Genomic DNA, 17,275 nt, shown 5'->3' with positions numbered 1-17,275 from the left:
AATCTACAGGAGCAAAATGTAGGGCATGATCAGTGCAGGTGCTCCGAGCGGGAGCTGTGTTAGCTTCAAACGTACGAGGAGGAATTTCTTTAAATAATAAAGGGAAACCTTGCAAATTTTTTATTGATACAGGTGCAGCAATATCTAGCTGAAATCCCACCAGTTACACAACCTTGCCTTTGGAGTGGACTATTAGACTGTATTAAAACAGAACACAGAACTATTCGAATACTCAGGTGATGGGGGTCTCTAATAATCCTCACACACTCCCTGTGTCCCAGTCCATAACTGTTGCCCTGGGGTCTCTAAGCAAGGAACACGTTTCCCCCCTTAATGAACACGCGCACCTGCTAACTTCATAAAGAGTAGTTTACTGTGCAAATTGAATTGCCAGGCTAAATATGCTAATAGTTCTTTTCTTGAAATACCTGCGGGCCCCCTATTCATCCTAATGGCATAGCTAATTTGGACAGTGACTTACCAATGTCAGTGTATCTGAATCAAGCCCACATTGCAGATCTGAAGGAGACACCAGACTTCTTGCGGGCATGGTCTTCTCAGATAGATAGCGTTCCTGGGGCTTAACCGTCAGGGTTAAGACTGCCCCGTCTAAATGTCAACCCAAACTCGCATGATAGCTTCTTAGCCCGAGTTAAAGGTGAACTACAACTACGACCCATAGCCAAAAGTCTAATAAAGGACTCATATACCTTTCAGCTTTCCTTTAACACTGGTATCATCACTGTTAATAGTCTGGGGGTAGAATAGATGTTTGTCCAGGCCATGATACTCCCTGCTTCCCTGCAGTTACCGAACCCAAATACTATTTTCTTTTAGTGGCTCCTGGGGCTCCCATTGTACACTAGTATATCTGTGTTCTGCTTGTTTTGGTGTCCCTTTAGGTCAAAGTAATCAATAATTGTTTGCCTTCTCCTTGACAAATCCACAATATACCTGATTGGTATGGCCAAAAGTACTATGAAAGCTCCCTCCTACTTTTCATAAGTTCTTCAAACCACCAACTCTAGGACCTAAATTTCCTCATGATTCGCTTCTTATTCAATATGTGAATGACCATTTTTGTGTGCTTGAGGTGGGGTGAGCTCTATGCTTGATGCCATCCCTCGGCTTACTGTTTTAGCTCAGAGGCAGCATAAGATTTCCAAAGAGAACCTAACAGTTTTGTCAAAGTCAAGTCCATCACCTGGAACAAGATTTATCCCGAGAAGGTAAATTTCTTTCTCTTAACAGGCTTGGCCTTGCCGAACTTTCCCAGGGCAGGAACGGAGAGATGGAGAGGGTTCTAGAATCTCACTGGCTACTGCAGTTTCTGGCTGTTCTGAATCTCTACATCTTTGTATGACTCAACCAGATCCTCAGTAGCCAGCCCCCTCGGGAATCTAAGCACAAACACTTCTTTCTTGAGTGACAATGAACTCTTCAAAAACCTCCCACTCTGGGCCTACCTAATTACCACACGTTTGTCTAATTCTATATCATATGAGAGATTTGAACAAGGCCTGGGTGTTCTGACTCAGCTTTTTGTGCATCACCAGGGCCCAAGTGTACTACAGTTTCTCTCTTGATCTGGTGGCAAAAGTCTACTCACCTTGCTAAGGGCACTGGCCACAAGAGCTAAACGAGGGGGGGCCTCTATCAACTCCTTTTTTAGCATCTTCTTTAAACTGGAGTCTCTCTTGGGGCAAATTCATTGTTGCTCATTGAAAATGAACGTCTCTCTGCAAGTAGGCTTACCTCCTACAAAATCTTATTCTTTTCTCCCTGACATATTTCTATACATCATTATAATGCTTTGAATCCTGCTCCTCTTCTTCCATTATCTTTAAGAAGGAGGCACTTATGACTGTCTAACATCTGTTTGTGAACTGTCTAGGCCCTTGAATAGATATGCTAGGAACTACTTTAGAAAATCAAGACTTACTTTTGTTTGTTGATGGGATAGATCTTAACACTGAAACAGAGAAAATAACAGATGGTTCAGAATAGAGCTGCCAAGTAATATCGACCTCTAAAGGGAACAGGTGCTATCTTAGAGAAAGGATATTGTGATTACAGCTCCATAGACCTTTTTGGTATCTAAAATATTACTAAGAGAATCCAGGATGCAAACAAAGAAATTACAAAAGATTTAAAAAGATTTTTGCTAGTAACTCCGTATCTATTTCTGCAGACTCATCAGACGGGTCTCTGAGTTTAGTTTGGGTGCTCATACTTCCTGGCTGAAAAGTCGGACGCAAACCCTGATCGGAAGCCTGGTCCTGCTCTTTGTCTGAGCCGCAGTGCTGAGATCTGTGATCTCCAGAGCTTTGCGCACTTTGCGTAGCTGCGGTCCCATCTAATGATCTAATGAAGGATCATTCGGCAAAAAGAACAGGAAAACGGACACTCAACGGCAGGTGAGATGATCACACTGGAAACATGACACCTCAAATTGTGGTGAGGTTGTGGCTTGATCATGTTCCCAGATATTAATGATCTGTCATCCTTCAGCTCGGGCTGAAGAAGCTGGGAACCAAGCGTACCTACGCCCACTCAACTTTGTCTACATCACGAGTTTAGAATTCCATTGTCTTCACTAACATAGTTTTAGTGTTCCTCTGTCTTCATCATTATGGTTGCATTATAACTTCATGGTTTGTTCCAGAAACTTCTTGAAAAACCCAGTTATGTGAAATCAAACTAGTCAGTTCTTCAGCAGACAGCATCAAACCACTGTATTCCCCCACATTCTTCAAAACCTGGCCTCCGAATGTTCCCCTTGCTATGCCTACCAATCCTAAACTATTATATTATCCCCGTTCTGCAGTCCTAACCAAGCCCTTTCCCCTTGGAGACACTACGAAAATGCTGTCAAGTAGTATTCTCTCTTACTACTTTTACCAAGACAAACAAAAAAGCCCTCAACTTGGTCTTAGAAACTGGTTATTTGGGGAACCAGCAGGCCTATGGAACAGATTCCTGAGCGTGGGCTGGAGAGCTTCATTCAGCAGCTCTGGTAAGGGCCTAATCAGACTCCCGATGATTCTGAAGAAGGTGGTATAAGGACCACAATTTAATGCTCTATCATCTAGCTGTGTTTATCCTTTCAAAAACTGATGAAGACTGACTTAGTTAACTCATTAGTCTTCGAGCCTAGGCCAATTGCAGTGGCGTATCCTCTAGTCCCTCTGTTCGTGGGTTTGGCTCTAAACTGTTCTGATTCAGAAATGCCACGTAAACAATGTATTCATGGGAGATAAAACCCAGGAGCCCTGATGCTTGATATCTAATCTCAAAAGGATCTGTTCACATTCACAGGGCACAGTTCTAATAACCACTATTTAAGACTCCTTTTATTATTTTCAGTAAAATGTGGGAAATGAAATTAATAATCAGTGTGTGTTTACTTAATACACTAAATGAATAGATTTAAAAAATAATTCAAACAGGAGGGCACTGGGGTGGCTCAGTTGGTTAAGCCTCTGCCTTCGGCTCAGGTCATGATCCCAGGGTCCTCGGATCCAGTGCTATATCAGGCTCCCTGCTCGGTGGGGAGCCTGCTTCTCCCTTTCCGTCTGCCTCTCCCCCCTCTGGTGCTTGCTCTCTCTCGTGCTCCCTCTCCCTCTCTCTCTCACTCAGATAAATGAGTGGAATCTTTAAAAAAACAAAATAGGAGCACCTGGGTGGCTTAGTTGGTTAAGCATCTGCCTTTGGCTCAGGTTGGGATCGAGCCCTGCGTCTCTGCTTGGTGGGGAGTCTGCTTCTCCATGTCCCTCTGCCCCTCCCCACCCTGTTTGGGCTCACTAATACTTTCTCTCTCTCTCTCTCTCTCTCTCAAATAAAGAAATAAAATCTTTTTAAAAAAAGAATAATTCAAACAGATTGTGACAATTTACAGCACTGTTTGCTCAATATACTAAAGGAATAGAGTTGGGCAATAATTCAAATAGGTGGTGACAAACTAGAGCATTGTTTTGTTGATATATAGATAGATAGATAGATGATTGATAGATAGATAGATAGATAGATAGATAGATAGATGATAGATAGATAGATAGATAGATAGATTGATGATAGAGCTATGGAACCTTACACATAGATCTGGGTGGGGGCGAATGAGAGTTTTTACCTGCGTGCAAAAGATCCAGACTTCAAAAGAAAGGGGCTATTGGAGGAGAGACAATAAATGGTATTTATAACTCTACGTACTACATGACAACCACATGGTGATTGGATAACATTTTGGTCAGTTTTAGCAGAAACCAGAAATCCCCATTTTTTAAAAAGATTTTTATTTATTCATTTGAGAGAGACAGAGATAGAGGGTGCCCGCATGTGCACAGGACAGCATGCGGGCACAGGACAGCATGAGCAGGGGGGAGGGTCAGAGGGAGAGGGAGAAGCAGGCTCCCCACTGAGCAGGGTGCCTGAGGTGGGGGCTCGATTCCAGGACCCTGGGATTATGACCTGAGTTGAAGACAGACGCTTAACTGACTGAGCCACCCAGGCGCCCCAGAAATCCCCATTATTAATTAAGTAAATAAATTAAAAAATGGGTTCTTAGGAAGTGGTATTTGGATAGCCCAGCCGTGGGCTGTTGTTCTGTAATTCATGCCTGGTTTAGTGTGTGCATGGCTCATCCAGGAAGGCATGGATTTTAGAAACAGAAATCATTTTCCTCTAGAAATTTTAGGTTTCCTGAGCCCAGGGTAGAGCTAAGCTGAGGGCAAACTGTCTTGATTCTCACACATGCTTTAGCATATCCCCGTAATGGTAGGAATATGTGGTTGTCACACAAGGTTACTTTCTTGATTTAATACTAATTCTTTTACTATTCACCTATCACTTCTCTAGATTGCATGGGATCACTACCCATGCATAGGTGCAAGATTAAAATTTACAACATTAATTGAGCACCCAAGCATACACTGCAGGATGTGAATAGGTAAGGCTCGAAAGGGTTCTGTTGTAAAATGCTTTAGAAATGCAGAGTGACACACAGGCGCCATTCTTTACTTCAGGATTTCTAAAAGCTTTTAACATGTTCCTGTGCACTGTGAAGCTTTAAAGGGCATTAGAGCCTACAGTGTTTCCGAAAATATTTAACTAGGGAATCCTTTTACTGGGGAAATGCTGCTACGTCCAGCGCGTTTTTAGTGATCATTGCGATGTCGGCTTAGGAGTCTAACGTCACTAGTAAGTGCACTGAAACATCCCAGTGAGGTTACTGGGATGTGCTTCTCTGTAGGGGGTGGTGAATTTCCTATGTTTTTCTTGAACTGTATCTCTATATTTGGATACACACCCTGTGGGGTCCAGAATGGACTACATGTTCTTATAGGGACCTATCAATCTCCTTCCAGCTCCCGTTACTATTATTGGAACCACTTGCTTATGATGGGCTTCCCACCAGATCAGGAGCCCCCAGGCATGGATTCATTCCCTCATTCTGCTTTTGCCAGCTTGAGCAGCCCCTCCTCGCACATCCCAGGCACATGGAGATGTTGTGTTTAATGCAGTTATAGGCACTAAATTTCAAGCCAAGGCAAAATTTTGATCCGTGGTTAATCCTAAGATTCTTCTTTACCTTTTTCATTGTATTAACTCATCATTGATGTTTTGGGGAGATAGCATCCAGCCAGCTTTTTGTTTTACACTAAGCAGCACCTTATTCTAGGCATCGTTGACAAGATAAACCTGCTTGGTGGGGGAGGAAGTGAGGAGAGGAGAATGGGATACAAGAAGATTGTGTGGGTGGGGGTGAGCTTTTGGAAGTGTACCCCTAGACATCCCTGCTGTTGTGTGTGGCTGTCCACAATTTACCAAGCAGTAAACATGGCTCAGGAGATTCACAAGGTATAATAATGAGACTGTTCTAGATTTTGATGGGTTCACTTGGGTCAGATATATACTAGAATGACTCAATTCTTTCCAACAATTTTACAATGTCATTTTATGTTATGTAAATTAAAAAAATAATTGATTTGAAGCAAAAATTTAAAAATCAGTATTTTAATACTTCTGAAAAGTGGTCTTAAAAAAGTAATATCAGGAACTAATTGTAATTACATCCAAGGCAGCCTGGGAACTCATCTCATTTAATTACAAATTCAACATTTGTGCTTTCTGGAAGAGGACAGAGCTAGGCTGAGGGCAAACTGTCAATTAATTTTTCCTAATTACCCACATACAAAACTCCAAAGAGTACCCAAAAAATAAGCTGTCTGTAAAAGCCTGTCTGAGCAGAGCATGCTCTGCAAATATTCTAAAATATGAAACTATGGCACCAATTGGAATGCCTTCAAAATGAGAGGTTAGTGCCAGCTTGGTTACCTTTATGGAAAATGCAAATAAATTACATGTTTCTAAACAAATGCTTGGCAGGGACACAGTATCACATGTGCCTACTCATTTGGTCAAAGTGAAGACCCCCTATGTATCGTGTGGTCTTCCAATGAAAAATTAACAATTCCGTTTGAACAAACCTGAGCAGGTAAAAATAATATCCCTTCTATTCCATTTTTCACCTAGGTTTTTTTCTGTTTTGTTTTTATTTTTTATTTTTCTAATATTAGTATCAGTCGTGAGGTCTCCTCCCTCTCATAATAGAGTTTTGGGCAGAGACATGTCAAGTTTTCTGACTTGCGTCTCTTTCTGAAATTGGATTGGTAGCCTGGGAGGAGGGACTGATCTTGACCTTTGTTTTCAAAGAAAGCCTTGTAAAAGGTCCACCCCCTTCCCATTCCATTGACACAGTGGACATAATGCCCAAGGAAATGGACATTTTGGTATTTTGGCCTAAGTGCCCCTTTACCTCCCTCGAAGTTCCTACTGTGAAACCTGATGGCCCCTCTCTATAGCCACACCCTCGGCGACTTTGCCGTTACTCTCATAAAAAGAGGTAAAATCAAGTTGACTAACAGGATTTAGGAGTGGTGGTGTGCCAGTTCTCAGCAAAGTCCTCCATTTGCAACCCAGCATGGGCCAGTGTAGGAGAACATAACTAGTCAGCTCCCCAGTGAGTGAAAGAACACAGCCAGGTTGCTGCAACCACCCAGTCTGGCCACCCACACCCCTCAACAGCCAGCTAACCGAAGACATCCAAACAAGTCCAGCTGTGAGCAGAGGAGTCCTGCTGAGATCAACTGAACCTCACATCCCATGAGCTAAAGACATGCATGCTTCTCATTGAGGTTTTCTGGTTGCCGTTCCAATTATTATGCCAACAGAAAACTCCTACCCCCGGGAAATGGACATAGCATGAATGAGATTGGCCCTTGGCCTCCTTCAAGGGCTCACTCTTACCACTTAATGAACCTCACCAAAACACTAGCTGATTTTGCACGGCAATGAAGTTTTTAGATCCTACCTATAGAGCTGGGTGGTGTGGTGTTAGTGGTGTTTTACTGTATTTACATTAAATTTTCAACTAATGAATTCAGAAAGGCCTCTGAAAAAGTTGGTTGACTGAAACAGTTGAATGGGGGAGTGGGTGGGCAGGGAGAAATCCAAGAGCAATCTACATTCTTTAAAAATGTACACATAGGGGCGCCTGGGTGGCTCAGTCGGTTGTCCCTTGGTTTCAGCTCAGGTCATGATCTCAGGGTCGTGAGATCAACCCTGCTTTGGGCTCCCCGCTCAGGGGGGAGTCTGCTTGAGATTCTCTCTCCCTCCCCCTCTGCCCCTCCCCCCCACTCATGTGCTCTCTCTTACGTAAATAAACCCTTTAAAAAAAGTTCATATAATCTCAATGATAGAGAGAAGTAACAAGCTGAAGGCTTACTGTAAAAACAAAACTTTTTTTCTGTTCTCACTTCTATTTCAACTATCTACTCAGTAGGTCACTGGAATTCAACAATTGTTTCCTTAGGAATATTTAATGTGACTATTACTTTGGGGTAGATAAGATGTTTGAAATGTATGTTCATTAGAATATACCCATTTTATTTTAACAAATTACATGTTTGGGGATTTTTCTATGTCATAGAGAGCTTTTACTTTCAGAATCAACTAATACAATTCTCAGCACTATTTTCCATGGGATGGCTTCAGGAAGGGATTAAACCCACTACCAGAATGGTTAAAATTCAGTGCACATGTAAAAAGCACATTATTTAAGGGCATGAGGCTAAAAGTGGATTTGGAAGAGTAATCAAGTAAATACTGACAGCATTTAAGTTACTAAAACAGAAGCCAAATAGGGCTTCACGGACATGTTCTTAACATCCAACATTATTTTTTCCCTATCGATGAGCTTTCTATTTGTAAAGGAAATTGAGAATTATATAAATGAGAGAAGAGAGGGACACAGAGGAAGAATGAGACAATGAGAACACGAAGAGCGATGTCTTAGTCGGTAGAAGAGAAAGTAGAGGAAAACATGCAGATTTATCAGTATACAGGCTCTTTTTATATTTTATTTTCATAAATGTACACTCAAAGCTCAGACTCTATCAATGAACACAGCTGAAGAATATCAAAGTCATCTTGTGTTAAAATTACTTTTATTCAGGATGAAAAATACAACATGTAACCAGATTAGATGATAGTCTATGATTAGTTCTTTACCATATATATCAAAAGAACTACATACTTATTTCCCCTTGTTGTTACTGTGATATATTTCTTTTTTATTATTACTTAGAAGGTTACAATGTAGTGTTTTCTGTAGCTTTTCCTTAATAGCAGAGAGAAGACCTGTTGCACACAATTACAAGCGGAAGAAAAATGAATACATATTTTTTCAAAGTAAGAACAAGGAAGACACCAAATCTACAACTTGTAGTTCAGAGTTCAGGGAAAGTTTTTTTTTTCTTTAAATAGGTGCTTTTCTTGGGTTTGATGTGGCCTGATGAAAGCTCTAGATTTTGCAGACTGCAGCGGCATAAAGCTCTCTCCAACACAATGGAGGAAGATGGGTCTGAGGTAGAAAGGTGGTCATGGCTTTCCTCTTATATAAAACAATTTTCTTCTCAAAATATCTATGCTGCAAATAGACACCCTTGCCCCCCAACCCACCCAACCTATTCTAAAAGAACAGCAATTTCTAACTTTAAGCCTCCGTCTGGCCAAACCCAGGTCAAGAGAACCCAAAGTTAAAACGTCCTGATGTTTTAAATGCATGTATGCTTGAATCAAAACACATTATTTTCACTTTTTTTTTTTTTTTGGTTTCTCTACATTTGGTGATTACATAACATGTTTCAACTAATCAATTAAATGTTAAATCAGAAGCTGAACCAAACGCCTAACTGAATGCACTCAGAGGTACAGGGAGGGGTACCACCATCTAAGTATTAATTTCATTCCTCTACGAAGCAGTGACATAGGCTTTTGATAAACATCCTTTCCAAATATATTGATCAAATGAAAAGTAATAAAAAATGTAATCATTCACCCAAAAGGTAAAATGAAACATGCATTAAATTTGTGTCTGCTGTCAGAAAGAAAACAACTGGGAATTTCAAGAATTACAAATGGCTTGAGTATACATAAACAAAAATAAAATCCGCCTCAAAGGGAATTAAAGACAAAGATGTGTCCTGGTAGCACAATTAAGTCAAGGTCTGCTGTGTATTTAACGATGAAAATCAAGACTCCGCAACTAAGGAAATGTTATCTCATGTTTTGTTTCTATGTCAAAACGAAAATAGACTTAAATGGGTAACCTTTGGTGAAATGATCTTTGAGATTCTTACAATCCTGCGTGGAGTCTCCTCTAGCATATAGATTGGGACATGAAATAAATAAAGGAATCAAGACGTACTTACACAGAGCAGGGAAATAAAATGCAGGAAACAAATCCCAATGGGAATTTCAGGTAGGCCCCACAGGACTTTTCCTGTGGTTATCCAAGTGGTCACTAAAGAACCGAAGCGTATGTCGTCAAGTAGAGTTAAGCGGTATACACAGAGATGTAGCCTAATTCATATACATAAATCTTTGATTGAAACATACGAACTTATTAATTTGGCCAAATCATGGAAACAAATACAAGGAAATCTATTTGGTCATGTGGCTGATGAGTTATAAATAACCAAAACGTAATGGTAAAAGAGTGGAAAAAATAAATGAAGTTATTGTACAAGGTTAATATGAAGGAATGTAAAAATGTAACATTGTTTTCTAATTCTTGCAATTTTTGTCATGGTTATTAAAAAGAAGGTATCATATTAGAAAGCCCCCCCCCACTTTCCCAATGCTGTATACAGTATACTAATCAGTGACAAATGTATTACCATTTCCAAATACCACTCTGTTCATTAATTTACAGTTGCATAGAAAGGGAAGAAGGAAACAATAAACAATAATATATGATTATTATAAAAACAAAAATATCCTTTTCTCTTTGGATAGTCAGTGTTTTACTCCTTCAGTAGAACACACAGTCAGCGCTCAACAGCATGTTTCAAGGAGCCACGGAGCTTCTGATTAGATGGAACTTAGAATTGGCATTTGCTGAAAAGGGCAATGCTGGAAGTCAGGAAATGTTGGCTGTCTAGATGAATACTTCACATTGCCTGCGGGAAGGGAAAGAGTCCTGTCAGAACAACATTTACACAGAACATTACAGGTAGGAGGGACCTGTCAACTCTTCTGAGAAATAAAACTGCTTCTTTCAGAATGAGTCAAATCCCATTTTGTTGTGTTTGAAGGGGACCCTCTACTCCCCTGTGACTTTTGCTTCCTGAGATGAGGTCTCTCTCTCTCATGCTGAAGGCATCTAGTCTGCTTTTTATCACTGCAGCCAATATAGACGACGTTTGGAAGACTTCTCTTGCCCAGGCTAGAAACTAAGTTAAAATTGAGAGGACTTGGCTTTTTCTTGCTGGAGGTACCAAGGGTGAGTGAATGAGGCTGGTGCGAGCACCTCATCTCTCCCTGGGGGAAGTCTATGGCTGACGGGGTACCCTTGACAATTCTAACTGCTCTCCGACCTACACTGGAGGCCAGATAAGAGGAACAAAAGACAGGACTCCTAGTCTCAGGGTGTGTAGTGGTACAGTTAATGGACCAGGGCCAATGGACATCGGCCAGAGAAGATATAAATCGGGGCCACACTCAGGGGAGTGCATCAATCTTTTAAAGGGAATGTCAAATAGCTGGATCCGTCATCATTAAAATCCACGTCCTTCAATTTTCTGTGTGCATCCTCCAGCTGCTTGCTCTGGTCAATACCCAGATCTCCCTTAAAGACACAGCTTCCTCCACAACTTCCTCACATATGACTGTTTTTTATCTCCTATACTCTTCATATATTGGACAAGTGCTTTCTAGGTCCACACTATGATTTTCCAGACCTCCTCTCCCTCCTCACCCAATTTTGAATCTCATGCCGTCAGACTATACCACCATCAGACTATACAGCCATCTTCGGACCCCTTGGATCATGTTCCCTTACTTTTGAAGAATGGCTCACTGTCATCAATCTAAAACTATGTTTTAATCTTAGTGACTTCAATACCCACATAGATGATTCTTCCAAGACTCTGGCCTCTCAGTTCCTTGAACTCCTCTCCTCCAGTGAACCTGTGATCCACCCTTGTCACCCATGCAAACTCCCACATGGACCATCACCAATACCTCAACCCCTGCAACACTTCAATTTCACTCATCCTGCCTTCTGACAACTACTCCTAGTTTTCCACTTACTTCCATTAGGACCCCAACTCCATCCACCCTTTGCTAGCACAATCCATTGCTCCTCCCACCTTTTTCTCTGTCTCCTGTACCCAGCATGTCATCACTTCTTTCCCAACAAGCTTAGATGCCTGGTTCAATCATTATCAGCATGTCCCTGCTTCTTCCCTTGAACTGTTACACTCTCTTCGCCAAACCACAACATCAACTCTGGTTAAATGCAACACCCAGTCAACTCTGGTTCCTGTGCTTTTGAACTTGTATGTGCCCAGGGGACAACACACAGCCTTGCAGATGGCCTCGCATTAAAATCATAGGCAGGCCCCAGAAGTCAGGCTGAATGCTGCCTTGCAGTCACACTACTTCCCTGTCCATCATCTCCTGCTCTCCAAGCAGCTAAGGCACATACATCTTCCAGTCTCTCCTCACACCTCTGATACCTCCTTCCGTCCTCACCCTCTGCTGAAGCCCTGGCTTCCGATTCACTGAGACAATACGAGCAATCAGAAGACTTTTCCTCACTGAGCTCTCACCTCGCATCTCCTGAGCTCATACCTCACATCTGCTAATTGACTTGAGATTTCCTTTTCTTCCCTCCGGATTCTAAAGACCATTCTAAAGACCACTGTGCTTCTCGTGAAGATCCCAACACCTCTTGCCATTAAGACAATGACACAATCAGAAGGTTAAAGATTCATAAACATATTCAGGGAAGAAAATGTTCTCCAAAGATGTGCTGTGGTCTTGTGGCTCCTTAGCACTAAGAGTACCTGGTAAGGAAAACTATAAAAGTATAGTTGCCGACCTTTCTCAGTAAATTCCTCCCCTCCCCTCCTCAGCAAACTTTTAAAAGTAAAATCAACACATCTGCCCCCTCAAAGTAACAAAATCATTTCATGTGCCACTGCCAGCACTGTTTTTAAGTCAATGTTCTGTGATAGCCGCCTCAAGTACAAATCTGGAGAACAGTGGTCGGCCACATCTATCCAGGGTGACTCTGCACAGAACACATGAGGCCAGTACAAAGCTGTTAGCACACACACCATCAGGCACTTGGTATTGGGGGGCATCTGGAAGAACTGGCTTGAGAGGGGCTCCCCTTCCCCAGACTGACAGAATTCACTAACATTTAAATGTCAAGCAAGTTTACTAATTTACATGGGGAATAACGTCTAGCACTAAAATCAAAAGCAGCTCATCTGCTTCCTCTAGGTTGTAATCAACAACCCCTGAGCTGATCAACCCCGTTAACTCTTACCTGTGGCCTGCTGGGGAGATTGGCTGAAAGAGAAAACAAAAGAAATCAGTTGAAGGTGCTCTGGTTGTCTTGCTGGCTCCCCCTCTGAGGCATGCAAGACTGGGGGGTGTTCCCAGCTCCCAGCTGTTAAACGGGTGCTAGTAAGAAAATAAGAAACAGGTTTTGGTCTCTCCTTCCTCCCTCCCTCCCTTCCTACCTTCTTTCCTTCATCCTTCCTCTCTCTCTCCCTCCCTCCCTTCCTTCCTTCCTTCTTCCTTCCTTTCTTTTCTTTTTTCTTCTTTTTTTGGCTAGATGCTTTAACAAAGACTAGTTTCTTTTCCCTAGTTTCTCATACCGTAGGTCCTTTAAGATATAAAAGTTCTACCGAAATATACAAAACATATGCTTGCTCTCTCAAATAAGTACACACCGAAGCGTCAGTGAATCATTAGATTTGAAAAAAAAATCTCAAAATTTCCTATTGAAACCATGCCATGTATTTGGTTAATGTATCTGAACAGAGCAAGTTCTGCATATTTTGCTGAAACGTACAAATTCTGACTAACAGGTGATTAGGGAAATGAAAGGGCGGGGCACGTGTCTTCAGTTTCTGCCGCCCTTGGCTCACCCTGGCCCCAAAGGCCTAGGAAACTGGTGGCAATGTGCTTGCCTCAAACACAGGGCTGGCCTCACCCTTGGTAGACTCTTGGGCACTTAGGCTAATCACTGAGCCTTGGGGGGGCCCAGCTGGAGAAGGCGGAATATGGTGACAGATTCGCCTTTGCCGCTGAGCCACTCCCTTCCTTCCTGGTTACAGAAAGCAAGGCCAGTGGAGTTGATCCGGTGGGCATTGTGAGGGCGGGCAGAGGCAGGTGGGCCGGGGGATGTTCTGCTCCCCGCCCCCAGGAGGGTAACATCTGTTCTGGGTCAAATAAGAATCATCCCTAATCATCTACCATGTTGCACTCCTTCCATCTCTCATTTTTTTTTTTTTTTGTGCTGAAGGGAAAAAAGAGAGAGATCCATGACCACACAGTGGGTGCTTTGTGAGAAAAACAGAGGAAACAAGAAGGGAAACTTTATGATGCCTGGAGAGAAAGTGTGAGCCCCCTCCATATCTGGGGGAAGAATGAGGCTAAAACCCAGCCTAGTCCTACCAGATACATAAGTTACAGTAGGAAAATACAAGAGTGGGTGTCCTTCCCACTGAGCTCCGTTGCATTAGAATTAGAATTAATGCAGACACCTACATTTCTCTTCTGCATAACAGCCAACCCCAACCAGAAACAGAATCCATGTTGCTCCAAATCAGCATAATTAAGCCTGTAGCTATTTATTTATTTAATTTTATTTTAAGTAGGCTCTGCACCCATTGTGGAACCCAACACGGGGCTTGAACTCACGACCCTGAGATCAGGATCCGAGGTGAGATCAGGAGTTGGACGCTTAACCAACTGAGCCACCCAGGCACCCCTACCCCTATAGCTTTGTATCAAATAAAAGGCTATAAGTACTCCCCTGAACAAACTGCACAAAGCTATTTCTAAAAGAAACCAGGAAATCCTTGCATTTTAGTAGGTTTTGAGTTTGTGATGAACGTCACTCAAGTTTAATAAACACAGGCAATTCACAGTGACAATACGCCTGTAGATAAAAAATAATTTTAAAAGCATTTAATGGTCTGTCAGCCAGAAATATTTGGTACTAGTATCCTGTATATTTGGATGACATAAATGCAAAAACTGAGAGGCATTTACATAAAAAGAAATGTTAGAGCAGTCAGTGAAAATTTTAGTATGTACATTAGTTAATGGGCACCACAATGAAATTCCCTTCATTAACGCCTTGTCAAGAAAAGATGAAAATGCTTTCCTATCTGCTCTGAAACTTAATGTAAATAATTAAAAGAAGACTTTAAAAGGCCATAATTCAAGGATGTGATCAGGAACAACTGGGATATTAATCTGAGACAGAAATTCTAAAGTGTTATGTGCTACAGTATACAGACCCAGACCAAAAAAAATGCCATGTTTAAGTAGGCAATTCATGCGATTAGGATTTATGAATACAGTTTCGTTTTAATTCCAGGATTGCCAGGAGTGTAAATTCACTTGTGACCATGCTAATTTTTAATCCACAAAGGACCAAAAGTCAAGATTAACATGCAGATCAATTCATTGTATGCTGGTGACAAGCAGTTTTAAAGTTCTCATTAGCAACAGGGGCTCAAGGGATTGGTTTGGCATTGGGAGAGTGCCAATCCGATTTGCTTAGAAAAATCCTCCAAAGGTGGTCAGGAAGCTTTGGGAATGCAAAGGTTTATTAAAAGATTTGCTAGCTGAGCAACTTCAAAGGGGCAACAAAGCAAATGAATCCTATAAACCTTCTATGTACTATCTAGGGAAACTTTACCAATTAAACCTTCCTGGTTAGAAAATGTAACCATTCATTCATTCATTCATTCAATTCAGAAACATGTATTGAGCACAAAGTCTAAGTGGTGCTATTCCTATTCTGCACCATTTTTTAAAAGGTTTAATAACTTTAGATGCAATTTTAAAAATGTGTCTCAATTTTATAAATAAGTAAATTCATCCTTTATTTCTAGGGAAAGCTGTTCTTACCTTGGAGATTTTTATCTGACCAAAGCAAAATACAGAATATAAATATGAACAAGAGCAGACTAAAGCCAAATAGAACTTCAGAAACCAAAAATAATAAGATGTACAATTCAGAGGATTCTAAAAGACACGATTCATCACTTCTTACACGGGATATACTTGAACTCTTCAAAATAACACATGACTAGTAATACTCATGCATGGAAAATTATAATTAATGTTAAATATTTGTGAATTTACAAACTTAGGAGAACATGGGGCCAGAGTACCATGAAGAAATCTTAAGGGCTCCACAACCCCCCTTCACAACCCAAAAGGGCACAAGTGGAGAGGGCAACCTGTCATGTAGGTTCCACTGAAGGTATACACGTTTCTCAGGAACCAATGAATCCGTTAATTGTTAATGAGATTCCAACCAATAGGAATTTTATACGTCCCATTAAGGGAGGCCATAAAATGAGATAAACAGACTCATCTCTTTTTTTCACTCATTTTTGCCCTATTCTTATGATTATTATTTATATTTAATTATCTCTTCTAAAATAAGATTCGTCTTTTTTAATATCTAGATATAAGAATATATTATGGAAAAGATTTAAGAGTCACTGCTTTATGACAAACTTTAAAAAAAGACACATCATGAATTTTTAATATAAAAGATGTTAATATGGAAACTACACATCTATAGTCACTGTAGAGCGTTCAATTAGACATACTTCCCGTCCTAACTCTCACGGCCAACTGACTTCCAAATTGAACATGTCCATCATGACATTTAAATGCAAACTTCTAAACAGGCTTTGATTTATAGAATTTGTTCTTAACTAATTATTAATGTATTTGGATTTAAGCCGAAACAAAAAGTAATTTCATTTAGAAATATAATCTTGAAATTCTAGGCTTTATAGCGATTATGATGAGATCTTACCTAGCTATTAAGTAACATATGACTCAAAATCAAAATCTCTAGAAAATCCAACCTTAATATTAAAGATGTAACCTGCTCATCTACTGTGGCTCTTATAGAGCCAAGAATAGAGGCAACAATCTGAAAGCATATGGGCTTCAACCAACCCTCTTTAGCCTTCGTGAGACTCTAGAGGGCCAAAAAAGTGTGTGTGGGGACTGACATATAGTAAATACAGTTCAGGAAACTTCAAGAAGTATAATCACAGATAATAAATGGAAAATGACACATTCCCAGATATAAATCTATTTATGCATTTGTGGAAACTGTACTACGTCCTTTAGGCAAATACTTCTGAAAATTCAGGGAAGACTATATTTCAGATAGCTATTTCCACTTCCTGCTAATGATGGCGTTTTTATAAACTGTAGAGTTGTATAAGTTGAAGCATATTTTTTAATGAAGTCAAAATATCTTATTTAACTACCTTCCTGGTAATGCCTTTCTTCATCACTTAAGATGGCATTTTCTGAGGACAGGATGAAACAGGGGGATACGAGAAGCTGTTCTATATATGTACTCCCACATACAATATATCCAGTACATACAGTAGCGTATGTACGTACGAAAATCTTACCTTAGCGGCTGCCTAGATTTAAAAATCAATTTGAGAGGAAATTACCCTAAAAATTATATAATAATATATACCTATTTCTTTAAAGGGTTATTTAAAATAAACTGCACATCCATGGACAGTAAAAAAGTAAAAAAAAATAAATAAAAATATAAAACAAACTGCACATCAAGTAGTGTGGAGGCGTGCAAGTAAGCGGCTTCGGTTTGAGACAGCACGAGTGATTCTGGTGAGAG

The 17,275-nt window shown here is 40.7% G+C and overlaps 1 protein-coding gene across 6 annotated transcripts in view; it reads right to left on the bottom strand.

Annotated features, from left to right (window-relative positions):
* Window positions 1-8,487: 8,487 nt before the first annotated feature.
* UTRN (utrophin) overlaps window positions 8,488-17,275 on the bottom strand; it is a 485,166-nt gene continuing 476,378 nt past the window's right edge. For 4 of the 6 annotated variants that reach the window (XM_040627923.1, XM_040627921.1, XM_040627918.1 and 1 more), the window contains 2 exons: window positions 12,899-12,921; window positions 8,488-10,520 (listed from right to left, as the gene is read on the bottom strand). In XM_040627923.1, coding sequence (XP_040483857.1) covers window positions 10,512-10,520; window positions 12,899-12,921 — 32 coding nt within the window. In that variant the 3' untranslated portion in view covers window positions 8,488-10,511. Of the gene's footprint in view, window positions 10,521-12,898; window positions 13,036-17,275 lie in introns of those variants that run through there. The other 2 variants (XM_040627919.1, XM_040627922.1) reach the window with 1 other exon arrangement.

Source organism: Ursus maritimus, unplaced genomic scaffold (genome assembly GCF_017311325.1).
Source record: "Ursus maritimus isolate PB19 unplaced genomic scaffold, ASM1731132v1 scaffold_13, whole genome shotgun sequence".
NCBI lineage: Eukaryota > Metazoa > Chordata > Mammalia > Carnivora > Ursidae > Ursus > Ursus maritimus.
The sequence above is the reverse complement of the archived record's forward strand: the minus strand, read 5'-3'. Positions and strand labels throughout refer to the sequence as shown.